The following is a 26,926-nucleotide window of genomic DNA, read 5'->3' on the forward strand; positions in this document are numbered from 1 at the left end:
TTATTTTTATGCTTTTGTTACCCAGGGTACGAAATTTATACAAATGATACCAGAATAAATGCTAGTTGTTTAAAAAGAGCACCGCAGTCACTGGTATCAGGATGGCTGAAGCAAGGGAGGATGTCGTTGCTCTGTTTGACCAACCATAAACCGGATTCCTGCGAAGAAAACAAGGTATAAGTCAAGATGATATTAATACGTAATTTTAGCATAGTATAATTAGCTATACGCTTCGTATCAACTGGACGTATAATGTCACGTACGAGACAGTACGCTAGCTGATGCCGACTATCATGAAGCGCAAAATCGCATATCTCAGTCTCGTGAGTCGACACGATAGATATCGACTGCTTCAATTTATAATGATGGGAAAGACTAAAGGTAAACGGCGCGCTGGAGTAAAAAGTCAAAGTGGGTTGAAGTCACGAGCGCAGAACAACTGTTTCGTTTGACCATGGATAGGGACAAGTTTGCCATATTGACGGCCAATCTCCTGTAGTAGAGAGGCACTTTAGAAGAAGATAATTAGAAAAGAAGTGTAGCTACGTATAAACGTAGCAGCGCGTCTTATATGTATGCACGCGCGCCATGTACGGACGCACAAATTTGTATAATCTCGCTGTGCACTGGAGATTCAAAGCGCGAGTCGCATACACTATTAATTATTGAAATGTTTGTTTAGTATTTTTAAAATGTATTTCCGCTTTATGTATATTCGTGGGCAAAATTCTTAGATTTCATAACCGCCACTAATGTGAACATTTAAGTAGGCACAAAAAACAGAACTACTAGAAATAATTTATATGACAAATTATGATTGTACTTTTTACTTAGTAACTAAGAAGGGTTAAGAAATTATATTTTAAACTATAATTGCCCGATATTGCGCTTGAAGAGTAAAAAAGAGATTACGTCCAAAAACGGAGTTACGCGGTTTTCAAATTCATTTTTCAATCTCAATCCATCCACACTCTATCTCCCACACACACACACACACACACACACACACACATTTAAACACACACACACGTATTCACACGCATACTAACATTTACCCATGCACACAGCTAACCTTTTGCATTAACTTCTTTTTTTTTTTTTTTTGGTTTGTGTTCATTTCTTGACAAATTTTCCATGTTTTTAATATTTAAGTTATCTTTATTTCTAAATTTTCCAAATTGTTTAAGTAGTTTGTTGTGCGAATTTGATCACCAATTATAATTGGCTAAAGTTTATGTTACCATTGGGGTTAGGCGCTGCATGCTGAGATACAGGTTTAATCCTAGTTCGGCTGCAGAGGCTTACATAATTTGAAATGTACAATTTTCTTAGCCTTATTTTATAATTTATAATTAATTATTTTGTATGTCCGTACATTATTGTTTAAAGTAAATAAACATTAAACATTAAACATTAAATTTTCCCCACAATTATACAAACACGCATTTCGAGATACTTATCTGCTATATTAGTATAAAAAATCTCAATATGCAAGTTCTGCATATGACAAAGGTTATTTCAATATGGCGCGAGAATAACGTGATGTCTTTTTTAAATTTTGTTTATAACCTGTAGGTAGAACTAAAATAATAATGTGACAACCCTACGCTCCGAACAAGATGTAGGCACTTATTTATGCGCCAAACAGACGGGTGTTGCCCTACTTGTTCTTATTATACTATGTTTTTATTTTGCTCGTCGATGCTCCGTTCTGGTCAAGATTATCGCCGTTTCCCCTTAGTTAACGATCAGCCCTTGCATTCCTATTCGGTCCATATATTTTAGATATCGACGCTGGAAAAGCAAAACGTCGATATGGTTTTGTAAAAAGTGCTGGTGGTGGGAATCTACGAACCTACAAAGGCTTTATTGTTAAGTACCAATTTTTTTTTGGTGAAATTACAGGCACATGGGACTTGTCAACTTATGTCTCAGGGTGACGAGCACAGTGGTATTGCCCCTTATATCTTTGCCATTAAAAGCTCTGAGTGGCACTGCAACATTTACCCAGTCCGGCCAAAGCTTCAGAGATAGGTATATGGCTTTAAAACAAAATTATCAACGACGCTGGCCAGGTTCTGTCATCGAGTACCATATTGGAACATTTTTTTTCTAAAAGATAGCCGCCATACAAAATTGAGTTTGTTAAGCCTCTGCAACTATCGATGATTTTTTTTATCATAGCCCCGCACTAAAGGGTTGCTTTTTTTATATCGCGAGTGCCATTCACACACACATAGACAACCACAAATTACACCCAAACTCACGAGAAAAACAAATGTAAGCCATACAAATATTTCTTCCGGCCCGAGAATTGAATTTGGGACCTCTGCGTGGCAGACCGACAGAGCATGGTAACCATTCGGTCACAGAGGCAGTTATATATACCTAATACCAGTTCTAAGATTTCCAGTAGATTACCAAATACTTAGCTCAAAATCATGAATTACTTAGGTACCACTACACTTCAAGGCCTACCTCTAAGAGCGATTACACACGGCGATTTTAGCAGCGATGCAAACGCGATGCAAGCGCGCGACTGCTTTGATACAAACGCGCTATTACACCACTCGTGCACTCTTGAGATTTATAGGCGATCGCCTCGATGCAATCGCGCAAGAATAACCGAGATAAGAACCAGTTAAAGGTCTCTGACAAGTGTTCACTGCCTAATTTCTGTGGCAATTTTTATTATCTAAGTATTCAAGTACATTATCGTGTAATTATTAAATAATATTTCACAATACAATACTCGAATATTAAATAATATTGCACGATAAATAAATCGAATGCTTAAATAGTAAAAATTGCCAGGGAAATTAGATAGTGAATACTAGACATAGAATGACCGTTAAAATATTTCTTACGTATAATACGCAGTGTAAAAATACGACTTCTTGCACTGGCCGGGAAAGATCATTCCATATCTTGGAGCTGGCATTGTTATTGAAAACAAGTGGAATTCCAGAGCAAAGTACAGACAGATAGCTTATAAATTATAATATGACCCTGGTTTGACTACAATTCATAAGCTTGCAATTGAGGGTGAACGATTACGAAAACGAAAATAAATAACGATTGAACGTAACGACCGATTTGCAGATGCAGAAATATGGCATTGAGTTTAAGGACATGACTTTGAAAATTATAATCGTTTCAAAGAGCGGCGGTCACCCAGGTCGAGGCTTTCTACGTGAGACCGGTCTAGTCTTTACAATAAGGTGACGACTCGGCTAAACAAAAACAAGAACTGCCATCCGACCATACATAGCAAGCCGGACTTAAAAAACGTTAAGAAATATACTCTGTTATGTTGGATCGCATTCCGCGTAAGTTAAAACATTTCGCACGTTGAAACCAATAAAGTCATTAAACGGAAAAGTAAACTTTCAAGGAATGGGTCATTAAAGTGTCTGAAAATAAATTTAGACTACAGAATGCGATGAGGTTCTTCGTCGGATTCTTCAACCAATAATGCAGGGATAAAGACAAGGAAACCGCAGTCGAGGCAGAAGGAAAACCTCGTGGTTGAAGAACTTAAGAGACTGGTTCCACTTTAGCACACGTTCCCACTTTGGTGCGGCGGCTTCAAAAATAAGAGTAGCTATGATGGTCGCCAATCTTCGTAGAGAAGCGGCACACTAACAAGAAGACAAAATGCGAAATTTTCGTTTAGTGTCGGTATTGGTTTTAACGATATATCAAACGCGCTAACCCGACTTTTGGTTATTTAATTTTCGATAGGTAAGTCAAAGTTCCCGTCACGTCAAAGTTCCATCCTCTAAGTGAAAACGCAAGAAATACACAATTGTTTTTGCCACAAATTTCAAATGTCACTCGCTGTACATTGCAGTGTTTTAATTTACTGCCTAGATGATTCAGAAAATATCAATCTTTCATTTACTCATTCACGAGCCAAATGGCCAATATACAGGTTGTCTATGAAGCCAACGCCAAAGCCTAAAAAATGTACTTCAAAACGAATAACTTTGTTATACGACGCATTTTATAGTTTTGTTTTTCTCTTTGTATATTGTAAAACTGGGCCGTCCACAAGGAGCCTGGGCAACCATGTTTGAATTTAACAGTACAGAAATATTAAAATTATAGTGACGAATGAAAAACACGAAACGAAAAATAGAGTTGAATAAAACAATGGATACGAATTTAAAAAATATATACAACTTTTCATATCAAATACAATTTATTCATACCAGGCAAACTTGGCCGTATGGCTTATTTGGCTCTTGCCATTTACAAGTACGTTGTTTTTTTAAATGGTTGTTCTCAGTTTCTCATAAATGGTATTATAATTTCAATGGTGATTCATTCACTTCACGTCCGTGTGAATTGGTGTTAATTTTATTGTCCAGAATAAGCCCTCAAGTTTTGGTGCCAACTTCAAGTACAAAGGTGTACATTGTAAAGATTCAATAATGAAGACATGTCATAGCTAGCATCCGAATAAAGAATACTCAATTCAGATTGTAACACGATATCGTCTCGGTTAATAACTGAGGTGGCTTCAAGGTGAACCGAAGTAAACAAGTCCCAACTCTCGTCTCTATTCTATATTTATACCTTTTGTAGTATTTGATTATGCACGAATATAACTTTGTTACAAATAAGGCCGTCACGGGCCTATTTATAGTAATTATCAATCACCAGTGCAGGATTGATACTAAGATCTTATTTGTCAATTGCATAATGCATTAAAATATACAGTTGAGAGTTGTCAAAATTTCCGCCTAACAATCTGCCGCCTCTCAAACGGCGGCCGTGGGTTCGAATCCGGAGTCGCATCTTTGAGTTTCTCGGAATGTATGTGTGTGAATGTGTACCATGAACGTTTCGGTGAAGGGAAAACATCTTGATGAAACCGGCACGACTAAGAAGGTTCACAACACTCGGAAAAAAGTGTAAAGTCCCCGACCTGCACTAGGCCAGCGTGGTGGACTATGACCTAAACCCTCGGCTGAGACGAAACCGTGCCCAGCAGTGGGACGTATAAATGGGTTAATGATGATGATGAATTAACTTTTAAGGTCTATTGGTAATCCACAGTGCTGACGCCGACTTGTGATGTGATTGCTAATTAATTTAGACATTTGTGATATCACAGTCATATCACGGAGAGTGTGCGATGGAATTACAAGATTTAATTCCGCCTTCCCCTTTTCATCACCGAGGGACTAGGCGTAGGCTTGGATTCCATCCCTATGTTGTGGATATTCCAAAGATTCGCACGAAGCGTTACGCTTCCGCGTTTATATGGCGAACGGCTATGGAGGGGAATTCCCTGCCTGCAGGTTCCCTGAACGTTATGACTTGGACCTTTTCAAGGCGAGAGTGTATAGGCATTATTTAGGTGTGCATACTCTATCGTCGACCTCATCGTCACTTTCCATCAGGTGAGACGGAGGTCAAATGCATACTTAAATTTGAATTAAAAAAAAAGTCTGCGACTTCCGTACCGTTACTCAAAATAAACTTCAGCTCCAAATTAGCATATCACAGTGGACGTCGGAGCAATATTGACGTCACCGAGTGGAACGAAGACTGACAAATCAGTCAGCAAGAAAATGTACTTGGTACGCCTCTATTAATCGTGCTATTCGAAGAAGTCTCTGGTGTTACTAATTACTGTGCAAGAGAAAGAAAATTTTAAACTACACTGTCAAGAGTGATAATGGCCCCATTCTCGCTCTATTCAACGCTTATCCCCGTCTCATGCATATTATCGATTCTCTAACATGTACCTGACAATATATTCTATAACATCCTTCAATTTACTAAGTCTGAGCCTCATTGATAAACTCCTGGAAATATGTAGCAAACCTGAAGATAGCCCACGCTCAACAGAAGACATATTGAAAAATATAGACGCTTAACCTGTCCTGTACAAATATACACATAACATCTGTTCTTCATGACGTATAAACTATATAAGAACAGGCGCTTGTCGCAGTTTCCATCAAAACAAGGAAAGATACTAAATATTTGAAGATGCTGTGTGGTGGAACCTTTGTCTACCCAAGTAAATGGGTGAAAGTTCTAAAAAAGAAATATTATTGAATTTGACAGGTACGAATAGCATTGTACAATGCTGACACTTTCACGGTAATGATCGTCAGGAGTCCTGAATGTCTACCACGAAATACGAAGCAACCACCATCGTTTTAGCTTCGTATCAGATAGGAGTCTACCACGAAACACGTACGAAGATTGTGTTTTGATATAAGTTCTTACTCTGAAACGTCAAATGACAGCTTTCGTATCGAATTTTGACAATACTTTCGTCGTAAAACTGACAAAATGTAGTACGTATGAACTTAATTGCGGACGCAGTCACGTAGTATCGGATTTCGTGGTAGACTTCCTGGCCTTGAAGCTACAGTTCAAAATGGTTAGGATAAGTCCTATTAGATCTTAGTCTCTTGAGAAGGTGTTATCAAAGATGCCGATAATTCCAGTCAATTAATACAAGATGTCATACAGTTCTGTTTATAAGTTGAATAAGTCCTCAAACGTTACGAGACATCCATTAAAACAAACTGAATATAATTTTTTAATTTCCCATTTTCATAAACTTTATCGAACCTAAATAGTTATCATTTTATCAGTTTAACGGTGAGCAACTCCAGCTCCTTAACGATTTACATATTGTATTTTTTACCATTTGTGGTGATCGTCAATTTAAGGCAAACGACAACAGATTTTTTTTGCTCGTTAACTATTTATAATCTGGTTTTACCACGTGATACAACTGAATAACGTGTTTTATACAAATGTCAGGCGGACCCGTCTTCAATTCAGGATTCTTGTACAAAATCGCTTCCTTGTAATTTACTTTATTCATTTAGTGCACGTCAGTAAATAGACAATACGCCTTCAATATATATTGCAAGTCGGCCGGGCACGGTGAAACTATGCTGAATAATTACAATTATAGTATCAGTGTCACATACCAGTGCATGAGATATCAAACATCACCTTTGCTCTATTATTGCAAAAGAAAAACAACTTCAAAAGGTTAATTTATTCAATTCCATAGTCTCAACAGCAGTAGCTGCTTTACGACATATCGAAATGTAATCCACTATGTCAAGTCACGAGTAATTTCTATTTTATAATAACCGGTTGTACAAACAAGTATTGCTGAAGCTTACTAAAATCATTACGACACAAAATATTAATAGGTCTAATATTGATAATTATAGATTACAAAAAACATGGAAGAGCGTGGAATTAACAGAAAAAACTACATTAACATTTAAGAAAAACGAACGTTGACGGTGTCAGACATATGCAATCACCTCTTTTGTTTACCGTCAATGTTTTAAGCTATAACTGAAGTGTAACCATTTGTGGTCATCATGCTCATTTGACTTTTAAGGCTTGATCGAAAGGAGTTCATTCGACTTTAGGCACCATGTTAGCATCTAACAATTCTATCTCTGACTCCTTCAACGCTCAATAACCAAAAAAATGCCTACAAGATGCCAACGACTCCACAAGCGACTCTTCCGCCAGCATTTCCTGTCTTCTTCGAGTCTGGATGGTTCGAGCGTCCGAAATCGTCAGCCCTCTCATGAAGTACCACACCTCTGCCCAGGATGCTATACGGACCGATCAACGAGATCAGGTCATCGGTAAAGTCGATGGTGGCAACACGATTTTCATCGAAGGCCACGTTGCCAAGGTCTCCTACGTGACGATTTTTGTCACCTGGATGACCGTGATCTTTCTGAAATTGGAATAAAATTGCACTTAGCTAAGAGCGTCAAACAGAAATGAAAAATTATTGACAAATCTATTAATAAGAGCAACTTACATGTTCAGGGTTGAAATGGGGACCAGTACTCAAGCATCCACCAGTGATGTCTCCCTTCTCATGTATGTGGAAGCCGTATTCACCTAGTGGCAGACCAAAGATAGACCCTTGTACCTGGACCTTGCCATCAGCCAATTGAGTGAAAGTCACGTTTCCGGAGATTTCTTGACCTGATAGACTGGAAAGCTTCACAATAGCCTTTTGGGGTACCATCTGAAATCATGAAAAGCTTTGCAGTAACGGTTTTACCTATGATAAGTGCATAATTCGATCTATATTCTCAACATGTTTACTAAACTGGTAACCAATGGTGTATAATGTGTCTTATCATAATGACTTAGCGGTTTAATTGACTTGCACATTGTCGGCTACTTGTTTTTGGAATCGAATAGGATGTACTTTGTTTGTTACGGTTACGTGCGTAGTTTGTTTTGGGATTTTGAATAGGGTATTGACAAGTATGGCGTTAATTTACGTGCTCTTTGTTAACAAAAAAATATAGTACTTAAAGTTTAGTATGGAGTGCTTACGATTGCTGCACATTGAAAATGTAACAACTTTTTCGGGTCTAAGAGCGGTTACAAACGGGGACTTTTAGCAGCGATACAAATGCGATGCAAACGCGAGTCGCGTCTTTGTATCGATGCAATCACCTATAACCCCGCAAGTGTAGCGATGCAATCGCGAGTTTTGCTCTTAATAGTGTATATTTGGTTTTTCAAACAAAACCAACGTTTGTTGGTCTTGACAGATCCCATGATTATGGCTGACAGATTTTGTTTAAAAAAAAACACGATTTAGATCCAAACAATAGTTTCAATTCCCACATAACCTCCTAAGGCCTCATGTACAATCAACAACACTTGATGTGTTATACAAGATCCGTTGGTGTGTAGTACGATGTACTGCCGTCGTGCATTATAATGAAATTTCGCATTCAAATTTAGCGCTATATGTTCCACATGACCATAGAGAATCTTGAATAATCTCATTACAGAGTACTAAAAAAACCAACCTTAAAAGTACGTGGAATTACATCTATTTGCCAAATTTTATGGAAATATCCCCTAGTTCGCCACTATACGGGACTTGACAAAGGAGATAATAAAAATCGGTTCTCACTACTCAAAGTATATTAAGAGAGAAAAACGCCATGAATTGGAGAATATCAAAATCAACGATTAAAATAATTGCTTCTTATAATAAAATTTAGGCGCTATTTATAAAAATGAACCTTCATGCGTGAAAAGCCACCCTTAGAGGTGGATGATTTTCTTCAAAATTAAATGGGACCACTTTGGAGGTACCCTCTTTCCTACGAAAAAAGAATCATGAAAATCGGTCCACAAATACCGGAGGTATCGCGTAACATATATACAAAAAGAACATACAGTCAAATTGAGAACCTCCTCCTTTTTTGAAGTCGGTTAAAAATACTGCTTTTTTCATACGAAACTGAGTGCAAACTGGCTTGGGCCTAAAGCATGTATTAATGTTTAGTACATTTTGGGCGTTTAGTGCTTTCCCTTTTCTTTTTTTTTCTGATAAAAAATTTCACATATAAAAATGCCATGCAAGTTACATACTAAGAACAGTTTAACTTAGAAGTATCACAAACTAGAGCATTAATTTATCTGACGTCTAATATGAGGTCTATCTTCAGCATATGTATGTGAATTGATTGCTGCAAGAAGAGATATACCACGGATACGAATTGATAAACAAAATGTAACAACGTTTACATAGACAGGTGTCTCATGGAAAATGGAGTAGTTTCAGTAGATCTCTATATGAAAGAGTTCGTCCGGAAAAGTACTGTCATCTTCCCTATTTCTGCCGCCAAGCAATAATGTGAACATTACTGCGTTCCGGTTTTGAAGTGTAAGGATAAAATTACAGGAATTAAATAAAGTTACAAGTCCCAAGGACTTGTGTGCCCCTCAGATCTTTGCGGTTTAAAGTTCTGAGTGGCACTGCAACGTTCGTTCCGTCACTTGGGTATCATAAAAAAGGAAGTACAGCTAAAGACTTACATGATCAGGCTCATGATGTGCTGCCACCAAGACAGCGGCCGAAGCCAGAAGGAACATTTGTTTCATCATCTTCGCTTCTTTATCTGAAAAGAATAATTTGTTTTTAGAACTTTGTCCTCTTGAATTTTCAAAAGAGTTTCCAAGGTATATAATTAACAAATTCGTACAATTTCATAGTAAATGCGTACTTCGGTATAACTTAATTTTATTTCTTCTTATATACCAGACCACCAAAACCGGTCTCAAAGTAGAGAATTTACTATGACTACCAGGGCAACAGAATTCACACAGGGGCTCTACACGGAACATTCAGACTAAAGTCAGTTTAGAACAGTCCATTTCCCAAATTGGTCATATAGAAAACAGACCCGGGACCTTCATATCCACCGTTCACAATGCAAACAGTTGGGCCACCGAGTCATCAATTGTATAAGAATCTAAGTCAGAAAAAATAAAAAAACAATATTTTTTAATATCAAATAAATAAACATGCTTGGCCACAATCGACGATTACATTTTATAGTATTTTAATGAGTGTCTTGAACAATTTTTCTTCTAGACTTTTTACCTAAACGCGAGTAGAATGCCTTTTTAGATATTATTAAGAAGAAAATATTCCACCTCTAAAGGTGGCAAAATAGAGGATACTGAGGTTATAACTTTTTAAATTTCCTAAAATAAGTGGAAGTTGTTGGCTGCAAGATTCATAATGTTAGCAATTTTTCAGAAACTACTTTTTCACCTTATCATCGAAATCCAGTTACATCGTATTTAAAGGAAACAGAGTTGGGAATACCGAAAACCTTAAACACAGATCTCTTGATCTAGTTCAGATTCCATTCTCCTACAGATTTTGTCCTTTATTAAATTAAACCTGTTTTTGTAACAAATACTTTGTAACAAAATTTAGTGGAAATAAAATAAATTTATTTAATTATTATTGCGTACTAAATGTGATATAATATATTAGGAAGAAAAAATAAGTAGAAATAGAGTAAATTTAAATCGTTAAGTTAAAAAAAGGGCATGGTGCCCAGGAGCATGATAACATTTCCCGTTTGAATGGGTTTTAGCATAATTTTTGACGACTAGTTGCCAACTTCTTCTAGTAGTCAGAAGATTCAACAAGCTGAAAATGATTAACTATACTATTTTTTAAATTCGAACTGTAAAAGTTGAATTTTGTATGTAAGGTTCGTGTTTACCTACTTTTAACATCAGGCACAACAAGCAAGTTTAAAATAAGGGTTTATTTATTTTAACAACCCTTTTAATTTAATTAACTATTTAGAAATAACACTTGAAACAACAACACTTAGGAGAAAACAGTTTTGGGACAAAAAAATTATCTTAAGTTTCATGTGTGTTAGTTCATATATTCGATATAACCTTGGTTTGGTATAATAACAAAAACACGACTCACCTCGCCGGTACGGGCTCGCGAAATGTCCCACTCAACGAATACAACGAATAGTCTACAAGATGTTGTAAGAAGCTACCAATTTAAACTGATCTTTGACTTTAGTTTTGTTTTCAAAGCTCATTTATAACTCAATATATTTTGTAATAATTATTATACAAAGAACGGACACTCAGATAAAAATCATTCACTCAGAAAGAATTATAACAAACCAGTGGAGTAATTTCATATAAAAAATAATCGAATATGAATTCAATAAAAAATTAAATACAGTGAATGGCGACATCTCTAGCCGTGGCTGGTAGCTGTAAAAATATCTAACTGGGTGACGAAATACTTTCATAGATTTCTCATAGATGGCGCTACGGCTAAAACTCGTTGAAAAACCAAATGCAAGATACGACAACAAACACATAGAAAAATTCGTGAGGTCCGCTGGTTCGTTCCGTGGCTTAGTTGGTATAGCGTCTGCAACGGTATGCTAGAAGACGTCGGTTCGAATTCGGGCGGATCGAAGGAATTTTTTCTGAGTGTTTGATCTTTGTATTAATAATTACAACAAACTACGTGGAGTAATTTCACATAAAAAAATAAATGAATATCAATTGAATAAGTAATATATATTTTTTACGATACCAAGTGACAAAGTTTTTTTGTCTCAAGGTGTCGGATATTGTGGTAGCGCCCCTCAGGTTTTTTCGATTTAAAGCTTTAATGGTGTGGCGTCACAGCACGATGGGGTGCATGAAAGGAGTCTCCCCGCACTACGTACCATTTTTTTCCTCTACGTATGACGCTACATCACATTTTTTGGCTGTCAATTATAATGAAACTATGATCTTTCAAATCTTCTATACAAAGATTATATATTTCAATAGCACCGATATTTTAAAACAATCATCAATATCGCTTCCAGATGCATTCACTCCTATATCTGTTAAGTTTGGAAACAGAATAAATTTCTACCTTAATTATGTGCTATGGTTTGCGTATTACGTCCAATTCGTATCAGTTCCGAATACCAGAAATGACGATCCGAAATGTCACAGGGATAATTTTATCTCTATGTGTACAAGCAATATTCGAATTTTGAAAAATAAAAATATATCATACACTACCTTCTTGTGTGTACAAAAATTGTATTATTTGTTAATTTAATTAATTTATAAACTAGTTACATAGACTCATCCGAAGAACAGAGTCCGATGTGATTATATAGCGAAAGGAGAATAAATACGTTACGAGAACAACAAAGATCTATGTGCAAAACTACTTGTTCTCAGGACATAGTACATTTCGTTCGTTCTTATTCGCTGTGGATATCAGCTCGACCGTTGTTCGATTTTATATTTCCGAAATGAAACAAGGTATATAAATTCTCAAAACACCTTAACATAGGCCTTAGTTTGAATAAGGACATTATTCTGGTAACGTACTAATTATCTTTTCTCTATCGGACTCTGTTCTTCGGATGAGTCGAATTTCGTTATTAACTGCCTCCGTAGCCGAACGGTTACCATACCGGACTGCCACGCAGAGGTCCTGTGTTCGATTCCCAGGCCGGGAGAAATATGTGTATTGCCTACATTTATTCTATGTGTGTGTACATGTACATGGTACCCGCGACACAGGGTTTCCCTAGTGCGGGGCTATGAGTGTGTTGCGTTATTATTATTATTCAAACTAAGGCGTAGGTAAAGGTGTTTTGAGAATTTATATATCTTATTTCGTTTCGGAAATATAAAATCGAATGGTCTATGGGACATCCACAGCGAAGAAGAACGAACGAAATGTACTATGTCCTGAGAACAAATAGTAGTCTTGCACATAGATAGACCTTTGTTCTACGGATGAGTCGACATTACAAAATAAGCTTAATAATGTGAATGTGTACGCAATAAAGCCCGAACTTTGACAAATATGGATGTAAAATTTCGCATAAAAGTGGATTTTCGTTATAATTCTCATGACAAATAAATATTTCTTAAACCACAAGGAGTCATCCATGGTTCACTAAAGGCTGCCCGCTTAAGAAAGATCTGGTCAAATATACCATCATCAAGATCAAGATCATTTTTATTTATGCTCATTTTTTATATGATTCCAAGTGATGGGGCGAGCAAGTCGTGCGCCTGATGGTAAACGACACGCCTGTCCATAACAGTTGCAGTGCCACTCGGAGCTTTGAAACACAAAGATCTGAGGTGCAATCTGTCAGTGCGCCCTTCACCAGCACCCTTACTCTACCAAACCGGAATCATACAAGTATTTCATTTATGAACAATCGGCTCCGCATGACTGCACACGGCCGGCAACGTTTTCACCTCTCTGGGCGCGTGCTTAGGTTCCTTTTTCCTCGTGGTGAGTGCCTGGTGTCATTAGTCAGATTTAGTAGGCTATTATAACGTAGGTATTTTCGCTGTTATCTGTATTTATACGTCGCCGGGAAATAATTTGAGACAGTGACCTTGTGCACAGAAATCTATAGATTTCTGTGGCGATCTGATATAATATAAAAGGTGCTTAAAAAAACAAAAGTTCCTAGTTTTAAAAATAGGAATATCGTCATAAAGGTATTCGGTCTGCTCGTGTTAGTTGCTAAAGGTAGAGCTCAAATTGTAATGGCGAGTGAGGACCGGTTATACGGGTCGACTTACTTCAATCAATCAGTGTAAATAACTTGCCGGCTTGGGTTCAGCGTAAAATATTATTATACCGTACATAATCTATGTACTTGGATTGATTTTATGATGCGTCGCTTGGGTACTATTCGACTTTATTGACTCTCAACAAAAATCAAATCATGTACTTACACAGGTTAAAAAGTCGTTACAAGAATGAATTTTGAAGCACTGTGATCCGCCGTATGGCATACAAAATTTTCTTAGTTTTTAGCATTTTTTGATTTTCTTGCAATATTTTTTTTTAATAAGACCAAGAGACGCAACGAAAAAGTCGCCCACCTGGTGGTAAGTCCATGACGTTGCAGTACCGCTTAGTACGTTAAATCACAAAGATCAGGGGGCCTACTATATATAACCTTTCAAAAAACAATCTTATTTCAATGTAAGCTTATAGTAAGTTTATTACAACATTACTCATATTTTTCGTAAGTAATATTGTATATTCTTTACTAAAAATAGGAAAGAAATAACGCTATATGAACTGTATAATGCCATCTCTTTCTTTTTTGATGTTCCGAATCGTCCTATTGTAGTATAATGTTAAAGTATTTAATATTATTTACATTCAGAGAATTTTAACTACCAAAAAAAGAAAAGTACGTAATAATGAAGTAAAATTACGTTGTTTTCAATGAAGAAAAATAAATAAAACAAGCTGAGTCTTGATTGTCACGTTGTGAATTCGGAATTATAGTCTAGTGTCAACTGTTAGTATCGCCAAGGAGCATATATATGTCGCTGTCATAATTTTACGAAATAAACATAGCGTATTTTTTATTTTCCGAGAAATTATTATTAAATAAAAAATAAACAAAATATTGAAGAGATATATGTAAATATATAAGTTCAACTTAACTTTTAATCATTACAAATCAATATTAAGACAATAAAACTGAAAATAATATTGTTTCCATTGCATCCGTGTAACTACACACATCAAAAGTGTCTAGGGATCAAGTACGTTTAAGAGTATTGCTGCAATTAGGGTTAATTATATTAACTTTTTTGTATCGCTATTGATACTTTTTAGTGAGTTTTAACATTTAAATAAGGAATATTGTTTAAAATTCGATAATAAGAAGAAAATCGATTGTCAATGTGGTTTTGTATAAAAATGAGTTATAGCGTTTTGACAAAATCATTACAATATCTGCATCGGAACCGAAACAATTTACATTATTATGGAGAGACGACATCATTTAACCCGAGAAGTGATGATGCGAGCCGTCGGAATGTTGGAAGCTGGTTCCAGGCAACGTGCTGTGGCTTTCACTCTTAACACTACACAGAGCGTCATAAGTCGCCTCTGGACGCGCTATCGCATGACGGGCAGCGTGGCCGAGCGACATGGAGGACGATCTCGCATCACGACTCGCAGACAGGACCGGTATATCCAAAATACTGCTCGACGGAATCGTACCATGACCGCCATGATGTTGGTTACGAGGCTCCACAGCTCCTCAGGCTTGCTAATAAGCGATCAAACAATCCGAAATCGTTTACGTGAAGTGGGTCTGCGATCCCGAAGGCCGCTCAGAGTTCCACCTATTGCACCCTGCAGTCGCAGGACCCGTTTACGATGGGCTCGCGAACACAGAAACTGGGAGGAAGAAGACTGGCGCTATGTGTGCTTTTCGGATGAATCCCGCTTCGGTATGAGACCGGATACAAGACGTACCTACTCGAGTTTGGAGAACATCTGGACGTCATGAACGTTTGAGATATTGCCAGGAAGTTCATCCATATGGTGGGGGAACAATAATGATATGGGCCGGTATTTGGATCGGCGGAAGAACCGATCTCATTTGGATCAGGGGTAACCTCAATGCTTAAGTTTACGCAGAGAGGATTGTTTCAGATGTTATCATCCCTTTGCGAGGCCAGTTGGGTGATTCATTTCAACTAATGCATGACAACACACGTCCACACACGACTAGAGTGCCGAAGCTCGTATCAACGTTCTGCCGTGGCCTGCTCAATCGCCAGACCTCAATCCAATTGAGCACGCATGGGATATGCTTCAAAGAAGAGCTGTGCCGAGTATGCATACCGTACATACTCTACAACAATATTTTGACTTGTTACAAAACACATGGGCGGCCATTCCTCAAAGTGATTTTGATGAACTCATCTTAAGCATGCCAAATCGCTGTAATTGTGTGATTCGTGTTAATGGTGGAAATACAGCTTATTAATTTTCTTATCTTTACAATAAAAATGAGCAAAATCATCATTTTCGCCATTTTTTTGTCAATTAATTGACGCCGTTAATTTGAGTTTTTTCCCACAATTTGCAAAAACATCAATTTTAGTTTATTTTAATTAAATATAGGGGTAAGCGGTTAAATAAAACATAAGCATTAAAGTAAGAAGTCGTCCTGGAAGACTGGATTTGGTAAATATTGCTTAAATAATTTTTATTTCAAAAATATTCACTTGATCCCTAGACACTTTTGATGTGTGTATTTTAAGATTGCAAAATTTGACATAAGAACAATATTACTTTAATGTTAAAGTCGCGTCATAATACGAAATGAATGAATGAATAGTCAAAGCTGCCAATAAAACATCATAGTTTTAACATTTTAATAAGCTTGCTTTAAGCGCGTCATGGTACGAAAAGTTAATGTAAGGTTAAAGTAACATTGTTTTAAGAGGTTGTGGTAGGCCTACGAAGGGAAAGCGCGTTTGCACAGAGACTATGTAAATCTAGAAAACTCGGACCCACTTCAAATGTCGCTTGTGCATTCAGTCCGATTCGAATCTGACACAATACGATATCGCTTGTACACCCAGAGATAAAATCACACTTCGGACACCTGTGACATTTCGGGTTGATATGAATCGGACGTAGTGCACAAACGCTCTTATGTCTCAGGGTGACGGGCGCAGTGGCAGAAAATTCCTAGTTCGTACTGAACTAGAAATAACGATGAACTATTAAAACCGTGCAAGACGAACTAGTTCATGTCGGTCAGTGTAGGGAATATATTCCTAATAGTTCGTAGTTCATGAACTATACAAGCCTAACGCAGACAGCGGTGAGCGACTGATGTACTCAGCGGCGGCAACAAAATATTTTATATTATTCGGAGCGGATTTTTTCTAAATTGAAGACAACTCGTCTGAAATTGACATTTTTTAAGTAGCAGCAGAGCTCCTAGTGAAAGAATCCGTCCAGGGAAGTACTGCCACCTTACCTATTTCTGCCGCCAAGCAGTAATGTTAGCATTACTGTATTCCAGTTTTGAAGGGTAAGGTTGCTGGTGAAATTACAGACACGTGGGACTTGTCAACTCAGTGTGAGGGGCGCAGTGGCAGTGCCCCTCAGATCTTTGCGATTTAAAGCTTTGAGTGGCACTGCAACTGTCATGTACAGCCATATAGCTTACCATCAGGTGCACGACTTGTTCGTCCCGTCGCTTGACATTATAAAAAAAAATTGTTAAATTACTCCACTTATTTTGTTATAATTATTAAACAAATTTCAAACACTTTCGAAAAAATATACTTCGATCCGGTTGGATTCGAACCAACGTCTCCCAACAAATCGTGGTAGACGCTATGCCAACTAAGCCACGGGACGAACCAACGGACCTCACGAATTCTTCCACGTGTTTATACAGATACAATCAGAAAACCTTATGTATTTCTCTAAGTGTTTGTTACAGTTTTTTTTGTATTTGGTAAATCAATTATTAATTTTATTTCGGTAATAAGAATAATGTGTATCTAGAATGTTCCACGCTTTTTTACTTTAATGAGTAGAGTAGGTAAGTTATTACTCACGCTATTATATCAGTAATTGTAGAACGGAAAACCGTAAATCAAAGTCCGATTAATAATTGAACTTTATCGTAATAATTATATTTCTATTACTAGTTGTAATTAGACTTTTGTTTCCTCTCGCTATCACAAGGTGTTAATTTTAAATGAAAGACGGATTCCTTGGTTCCATAAACCTAGACACTCGTTAATGGAAACGTAAAGGAACTTAGAGATGGAATTAGAGTTCAAAAATGTAAACAAACAACTGTCACTGTGACATCTCATACGTCATAAACCTTTTTTGGGGTCGTTTATTAACGGATAATACTCGCAACATTACGAGTAATAATTATAATGGAAAAATGCCCCTTGGGTAAACAACTTTTTAAAGTAATTTTGTGTTTAGAGTATAATTAATCAATTCATTCAAAGTCAAAGTCAAAGAATCATTAATTCCATAGGTAAAATAAATTTACAATTGAAAACGTCACATTTAAGCTACTGCTCGTTCACTACGCTGACCTCCCTGAGAAGAACGAGCAAGAAACTCTAGGGATTGCTCTTTTGAAACAAGCTTAAATGCTATGGAATACACTTTGAATAAAATTTGTGTGGATTCTGGAGCCATGTCGTTATTCCATAAATCTTTATCTAACACGTAGTCTTCAATTTCGTAATATGACTTTTCAATCAAAATATATTTAATGTAGTTTTTAAACTTAGGAAATGATAATCTTAATATATGCACCGGAATCTTATTGTAAAAACGTATACAGTTCCCCATACTTTTATGGGGAACTGTATAAATGTGTAGTTAAACGACTATTTACTCGTTTACCTTGGTTAATACTTACATTACTTCTATCTTAATTTTTTTTTTGTAAAATATAGTAGGTACTTGTACAGTAATAAATTATTCTTAATTACGCTTCTACTCATTGACTTACAAATAAATGAACGACGGGTCTAATACAAAAACCACGAAAAAAATGTCCCAAGTCAACCTATTTAAACGTAGTGACATGTAAAGGAATATGAAAAAGCTAAAACGTTGAATTCAAATTGTAATGTCATCGCAGTACTATCTAATTTTGCTTGCTTCGCTGTCAGTCGAACAAACGAAGACTAAAGCGTGAATGACGCTCTGTATACGATTTTAACGCCCTATAAGTTCGGACACTTTTTAGCGCGGACCCGACGTCCATATAATTGTAAGTCAATGGGTTTTATAAAAAAATATTTAATTTTTTTTTTGTGACCTTTTGTGCTTAATGTTTATCGCATAAGAGATTTTTGGTAACTGGTAAACGTCAAAATTAAACGAGGAACACTGCTCGCTTCAGCGATTAAGCAGAAGGTGATGATGGAAAACAAACTGAGAATGACGGGCATTTGAAAATAAGTGTATTTGTATTTATTTATTGTCATATGTCAGTCAGGTGTTACAAATATGTTACATTAAGACTAGTGTAATACAAGATATTGAATACAATATAAGAAAATATAATGAAACAAAATAAAAAATAAAATATTTTAATATATATAGGTTAGTAATATAGGAATTGAGAGGCGTAAACAAAAAATGTCAAAATAAATTCTAAAACTCGTCATGGAGAAGGTCGAGAGAATATATTAATTAATATTGTGAACTCGTCAGAAATAACACGTATATAAACTCATAACCAATTAATTATAATAAAATCTATAATCTATTATAATAAAATCGAGGACTTAGATGTGTACCACGACAATAAATATTTTTGTCAATAAAATTTCAAAATTATTCAAATTCGAGCAGTAGGTATTGATAACGTTAATTTAAATTAATTTAATATAAGTTGTTTTAGTAACCCTTCTATTATAAATGCTATGTACACCGTAATTGTCATATATATCAGATGTAATTCCGTATGTTGAATGTTGTAATATATATGATGTGGTAGTACTTAATAAATAAATAAAAATAAAATAAATAAAATTATTAAGTATTTATAGTTTGATTCATTGTGTTCATTTGAAGTGTAATTGTTGAAATATTTTTACGTTATTTAATTATTTATTTATATACTCTTCAATTTTATAATAGCTTTTATTCGTTAAATATTTTCTTAAATTTTGAAAGAATAAATTATCATTTGCTTCGTTTTTTATATAAGGCGGTGTTTTATTGTATATTTTTATTGCACGATAGTATAGTGTTTTGTGTGTTGATAGTGGTTGTCTATGTGTGTGACCATAGCACCCGCGACACAGAGTTTCCCTAGTGCGGGCTATATAAAAAAACATAGTGAAGTAAAATTCAGAGTTTCCTGCAGAAGACACGCTTACTAAACCTAAAAAACGATTTCTTGTCTGTTTGTCTGTAGGTTTGTGTACGCTAATCTCCACAAGGTCTAATCTAATTTAGATGTAGTTTTCATTGATGTTTTAAGATAAGTTTTGGCTTAACATTTGGTGTTTGTTTCAAAATGTTTAAATCAGTTGACATATTTCGTCGGCAACGTCGTTGTCGTGACAAAAAGTCGTTTTTTTCTCAACGGATATAAAGAATCCAAAACTTTAGTAGAGGAAAATGTAATTTCTTCTGATTCGCTTTTATCGCATTCATCGGCGATTCCATTTGAGACAAATTTATACCTTCGAGGAAATTTTTTGCGGCTTGTTGTTCAAAGAACTTCGTATATGTAGTGGTGTCTTGATCTTCTTCTACAAGAGTTTCTGTTTCAGATATGACCACTGACGTGGACGCTTACAGTGATCTCTTCACTTATTAAAGTAAACTTTCAATTTGTTGTTATACCTAATAAATACACTCATAAATACTATAATAACATTTGGAAAATTATAAGGTTATCTTCAGTTCTACTTATCAGGTATAATATATATTGTCTGTATGTTATTTAAAATAATCTTGTTGTCGTGTAAGGAAACCCATAAAGATAAAATCATCTCATACATTATAAATATAATGATACTTAACATGTTAACAACTCTAGAAACCTGTACGCATTAGAGTGAATACACACTCGACTTCTAGTAGCGATTCAAATTCGCGTATGTGAATCGCGCGATTGCATCGCCATTACGTATTAATTGCAGCTACTGCTACTGCTTCCTTGCTAAAGAGTTCGTCCAGGGAAGTACTGCCACATTACCTATTTTTGCGGCCAAGCAGTAATCTGATCTTTATTGCGTTCCAGTTTTAAAGGGTAAATCTTAGAATAATAACGCATAGAAACCTAGCCCGCACACGCTAAGTGAGGCAAATTGAAGCGCTCCCAAAGGGCCTACACGAGCGGGCGGGCCGTCAGTGCTCAAGGTCAACTTGCACCGCGAACAGCTCCAGAATTTTAGCTAAAAATGACAAAATGTGCGGTAAATGAGTGTAAAAATACGTCAGACAAACATAAAATAGATACTAACATCACATTCCAGAAGGAAGTAATGCGTTTCAACTTGTATTTTTATATAAATATTCACTAAAACCGAAAATTAACCTACTACTAAAACTAGCCTACATGAATTTGATTTTTGCCTCACTTGTGACAGTTCGTTTGATATGAAACTATCATTCTATGCGTTATTATTCTAAGGGGTAAATGTCCTGGTGAAATGACTGGCATATGAGACTTATCTCTCAGGTTAACAGTCGTAGTACTCCGTTCGGCAACATCCACGACGCTGCTGTACATGTCGCGACTACATTACTCCACGAAGTGTGAGGAGATAGTGGAGTACATCAGGCTAAAAGCCAAATACACCCTTAGGGTCGAGCTGTTGGAGTCCCGCCACAACGTGAATTTTAATTCGTTTGTGGTGAGAGTGCCGACCGGACGTCTATCGACCTTCATGAAGGAAGAGTTATGGCCGAAGGGTGTCATGTATCGACGATTCCGCGGCCGGTTACCTGACACCAGATTGCGCCACACGTCGCCGACAAGTGCAATACGTGTAGATCACTTGTTTAGTTTATTTTATTGTCATATTATATTGTATGTATGTTGCTTCTTAAAATTTTTTTATGGACTATTCACGCTTGACCAAAAACTTGACTATACCGAAATTGTTTTCACAAATAATCTCAGTACAGAGTACTAATAAAACCGACCTCAAAAGTGCGTGGAATTACGTCTATTTGCTAAGTTTTATTGAAATATCCCCTAGTTCACCACTATACAGGACACTGGAGATAATAATAATCGGTTCTCACTACTCAAAGTATATTGAGAGAAAAACGCCTTGAATTGGAGAAATAGCAAAATAACCCATTAAAATAATTGCTCCTAAATTAAAGTTAGGCGCTATTTATAAAAATGAATCTTCATGCGTGAACAGCCACCTTTAAATGTGGATGATTTTCTTCAAAATGAAATGGGATCATTATGGAAGTACCCCCTTTCCAACAAAAAAGAATCATGAAAATCGGTTGACAAATACCGGAGTTATCGCGTAACACAAAAAAAAGAACATTCAGTCGAATTGAGAACCTCCTCCTTTTTTGAAGTCTGTTAAAAAAAGAGTTAATGTTTCCTAAGACAGTTTCCTTGTATCTTGTTTGTTTTCGGATTTCCCCATACTGTCCCATTAAAAAAAACGCTGTATATTAGTAGAATACGGTGACACATGTTTGGGCGAATATAACGATTAACAGCCAGTTTGAAATAAATATAAAGTTATTTCTATATTTCACAAACGATTAGTAAAAATAGTGGTTCTTAAACGTCAACATTGACGTATAAAAACAGAATATCAATGCTAACCGACTGATATAAAAGGTCTCTGACTTAAACGCTGTCGGCGATTCATCACGATGAATTTATTGCCCTTGGTGGTGTTGTTGAACTTGACATTATTACGTGTGTAGGTCGTATCTCGTTGAACGTAATTTTATTATTATTTTATACGTTATAGGAAATTTCACGGTCTAATTACTAATATCGTTGCTTTTCAAGACCAGTGGCTCAATACGAAATTGTTCCTTTTCTAAATTATTACTGAGATTTATTTAGAAAATGCTAAATTTTATTGTGATTGGACTTACAAGCTTTACGTTGGGTAGAATAATTATGGTTTAATGATGATATTTATTTCTCAATAGAATACAATATTCACTTAGAGCAATACAAGGTGTCTTAAAATTTCTACAGAGAGTTATTGTCGACAAAATATTGAGACTAAGGTATTAGGTAACAGATAAAATTTCGTGTTCTAGTAAAACAAGAAAAAAAAACAAAGGCAAAGCCTTAATGAAATATATATCAATTGCCATGCATTGCAATTAAATATAGAAATAAAACATCGAACCTGCAAAAAAATTCTCATAATGTGGCATTTTCATTTCCTTTTGAATAATTGGAATGGAATAAACATTTCCGTAATATCTTTCAGTAATTTGTTGTATATTTGTGCTCCTTTGTACATTATGTTTTTCTTTCCATAATTCGTCCGCGGTATTTGCAAATATATATCATTAGCACGCCTGCTTACAAAATCACATGACAACATTGGGATGCTCTACGTTTCGTTAACTGAGTGGCAGGTTCTCTTCAAATGAATTATTACAATCATGCTTTTGAGATAGGCGTAGGTAGGACAGGGGTGCACGGAGCCTCCCCTCGGAAGGCGATATGGCCGCGGAAGCCATATGGGAAGAACTGTTTAGTACTACTTCACAAAAAGTTTCTCTCATTTTGAGTTAAGTAGATATATAGAGATTAAGTTGGTTAAATAATGTTAATGGTCTTGGTAGATCTATTCTAACATTAGTACTAACGTATTGAACAACAGAGATGAAATTTTACGTTCATCTAGATTATAATCTTGAATTGTTCTTTTTTTTTATTCTTAAGTCACTTAATTAAAAAGTATTAAAAATCTACTAAACCAACAGTAATTTTTTTGTTCATCTCATTATAACGACCTCGATGGTAGAGTGGTTTGCACACCGATTTTCATGGTGCCGCCATCTCTGTGGTCCTGAGTTTGATCCGCAAAAAAACTAACTTTTCTATATTGTCTCGGGTCTGGCTGTTTGTGGTACCGTCGTTGTTTCCGATTTCCATAACACAAGTGGTTCAGTTACTTAATTTAGGATCAAAGCAACGTATGTGATGTTGTCTAATACTTATTTATTCATTTATTCTGGTTACGTGGAAAATGGCAACACTGTAGAGTGGAGCTTAGTATAATGGTGGAGATTGAAGAATGGTAGTAACAAAATCAGGTTTTTTATGATATCAAGCCACACGCCTGTCCTTAACAGTTACAGTGCCACTCAGAGCTTTAAATTGCAAAGATCTGAGGGGCACTACCACTACGCCCGTCACCCTGAGACAAGTTGGTAAGTCCCATGTGTCTGTAATTTCACCAGCACCCTTACCCTTCAAAACCGGAACACTGTAATGCTGACATAACTGGGTGTGGCAGAAATAGGTAAGGTTAAGTAATATGTACTCGACATCATTTGTCCTAGGTATACGTAGCTACTATAAACTCGAAGCTTGAATAAACCTGGCTCTAGTCGCTTATATCTTTAAGTTAATCGCGGATTTCTGTGCAATCCGCTGATACCGGAGGCGGACGGACCCACACGTGACTGCGCATTTTGAATGACATTTCTAAAGAAATTTACATATTTTATTGTTCAATGTCGAAATTCATAGGCTTTGCCCTAGACATTATAATGTTTTCTAATGTGTGTTCTAATGTTTTAAATGTTTATAATGATGTATGTAATTTAATTAATGTATTTAATAATTAACTAATGATGAACTGTGACATTATCGATTTGGATGTATATCTGTAATGATAAAATTTTATTTGCACATTACATTGACTTACAAATTTTAATAAATGGACGACGGGTCTAATACAAAAACCACGAAAAAAATGTCCCAAGTCAACCTATTTAAACGTAGTGACATGTAAAGGAATATGAAAAAGCTAAAACGTTGAATTTAAATTGTAAAGTCATCGCAGTACTGTCTAATTTTGCTTGCTTCGCTGTCAGTCGAACAAACGAAGACTAAAGCGTGAATGACGCTCTGTCTACGATTTTAACGCCCTATAAGTTCGGACACTTTTTAGCGCGGACCCGACGTCCATATAATTGTAAGTCAATGGCACATTACAATGAAAAAATTAAATGAAATGCATGAGCACTACAACAAGAAAGGTACCTACTGACATTTTAGTGTGCGCTACTATTTAAATACTAAACAGTTATACAATTTCATATATACATAATTTGTTTCATGTAGTTCGTATTATTTGTATAACTTTCATCTGACAAAATCACCTTTCGCTCATTTGGTGCAACTACAGAACAAGTAATACTGTAGAAATGGTTAGTTAGCGTCCGACGCGTGCGAACCATGGGTCTCCAAAGACCTATCTGAGCTCAATTCGCTATTTTCGCTTTGTATGGTATGGTTGTGTCCTTCTTTCGTGCAAATTCTCTAAAATCTTAGGAAAACGCCTTATAGTGCTGATTTGGAGTGCAAAACTGATAGCCGTACCAAAAATATTACCTGTGATGGTATTTCATATCATCGAAAAGTCATGTTTTAGTAAATTTTCAATTTTCTGTTTATCGAAATATAATAATTTTTTTGTTACAAGAAACAAATGTAAAGCTTATACCCCTGCAATATGGTCGTTCGTTATATTAACAACCCAGAATTTGTTATTTCTTTCTAAATTTGTAATTACGTGGTCGTAGTCATCGGTTCTGATAGTAATTGCGGCCTAAGGCACTTCCATTGTTTTTTTTTCTTCCGTAGGTGCAACATTGGCGTAATTGTAATTTTGGCAAAATTGAATTAAGTATTAATATACCTGTAACAAAAAAGTATTTAAAATCGGCAGTAATTTTTAAATTATACATATATAGGGTGACAGGTTGAACGAACGAGATAAATATTTAAAGAGGCGAATATGTAGCTAATACCTATACTGAATATATGTAAAACACCCTACCCACCCACTACCTTATTTTTAAATATTTTTCTCTAAGGACTGTCTGTAACATTTTATATGCTCTGCGCAAGATCAAACATGCAACGAGTGCCAGCTGCCCTTACAGGCCTCTGCGCACGCTTTGAATGAAAGGAAAATTGAATTTAATCTTTAAGTATTAGGCTTGACACGCGGGAGTTCTTTTTCCTGTCGCTTAGCTGTTCTGTTTCATTGAGCAACCCAAATAAAGGGGGTGTTAGTATTTATAAAATTGCTCGGATTTTTTTTCTTATGTTTAGGGGCGATTCTTTTTGCATATTCGAACTAAATATCAGCTACTCGTTTGCCTCTTTAAATATTTATCACGTTCAACCTGTCAACCTGTATATTGTAAATGTACACAAAGTTTTTTTTACGCGTCATAAATTTGAAATAAAATTTAAAAAAATCAGTTCAAATCCATTTCTTGCAACATTACAAGAAATACCATAACGTCAGTGTAGTACCAAATGACCGTTTTGTCGTATTTTCACATGTGACTTTATTTTAATCAAGGCTACGATTCAAAGAATTACTACATTTCAAGAAACTTAAAAAAACATATCTAAGAAATAAGTGGATTTCTTCTGTATTTTATAGGTAAAGCCCATTAATTGGGGTTACGTGCCTAATTTACAGCCTCACTTTACCGTTGACAGATACCTTTTAAACAGAATTCTAAAATTAATAGTTTTCCTGTGTTTTTACTGTGCAAATGAGTCACACTTCTTGTTCGAACAATCAGCTGACGTAACCAACAGAATAACTAAAAATTCAATCATAACTTCTCGTGCTTTGATGTTAAATAACAACATTGTTTTGTATTAGTTTATCAAAATAAGTTTACTAAATTGAAAACAATACTTAAGTAAGAGACCTTTTAAAGCGTCTAAACAATTATTCCTTTCTCTTTTTAATTAAATGAAATTATAAACAAAATCTGAGTATTCCAGGAAACTATGGTAAGAAATTGACATATTTGGGCAAAGCATTCAAAAATGTATACTCACACTAAAACCACAATAATAGATGCTCAAAAACGGCTAGTCGTTTCAAATGACGATGCGTTAGACATCGACCAGGGACCCAAGTCTGCTAACTTTCTTGAAACCCCTTTTTTTAAAAAAAAGTCTATACTGTCTGGGCAAAGCTGTTGCAAAGGCCTTCCCTCCCCTCTCTCTACACCTCCCTG

At 35.8% G+C, this 26,926-nt stretch overlaps 1 protein-coding gene across 2 annotated transcripts in view; it reads right to left on the reverse strand.

The window, feature by feature from the left end:
* LOC113237303 (superoxide dismutase [Cu-Zn] 2-like) overlaps nt 1-26,926 on the reverse strand; it is a 33,790-nt gene continuing 6,864 nt past the window's right edge. Inside the window, exons 1-5 of one of the 2 annotated variants that reach the window (XM_026473699.1) lie at nt 11,291-11,305; nt 9,868-9,950; nt 7,835-8,047; nt 7,497-7,747; nt 2-158 (exon numbers count right to left, since the gene is read on the reverse strand). In XM_026473699.1, the coding sequence (XP_026329484.1) occupies nt 62-158; nt 7,497-7,747; nt 7,835-8,047; nt 9,868-9,936 (630 nt within the window). In that variant the 5' untranslated portion in view covers nt 9,937-9,950; nt 11,291-11,305 and the 3' untranslated portion in view covers nt 2-61. Of the gene's footprint in view, nt 159-7,496; nt 7,748-7,834; nt 8,048-9,867; nt 9,951-11,290; nt 11,306-26,926 lie in introns of those variants that run through there. The other variant, XM_026473700.1, reaches the window with a different exon arrangement.

This window comes from Hyposmocoma kahamanoa, unplaced genomic scaffold, assembly GCF_003589595.1.
Source record: "Hyposmocoma kahamanoa isolate Upper Pololo Valley unplaced genomic scaffold, ASM358959v1 93, whole genome shotgun sequence".
NCBI lineage: Eukaryota > Metazoa > Arthropoda > Insecta > Lepidoptera > Cosmopterigidae > Hyposmocoma > Hyposmocoma kahamanoa.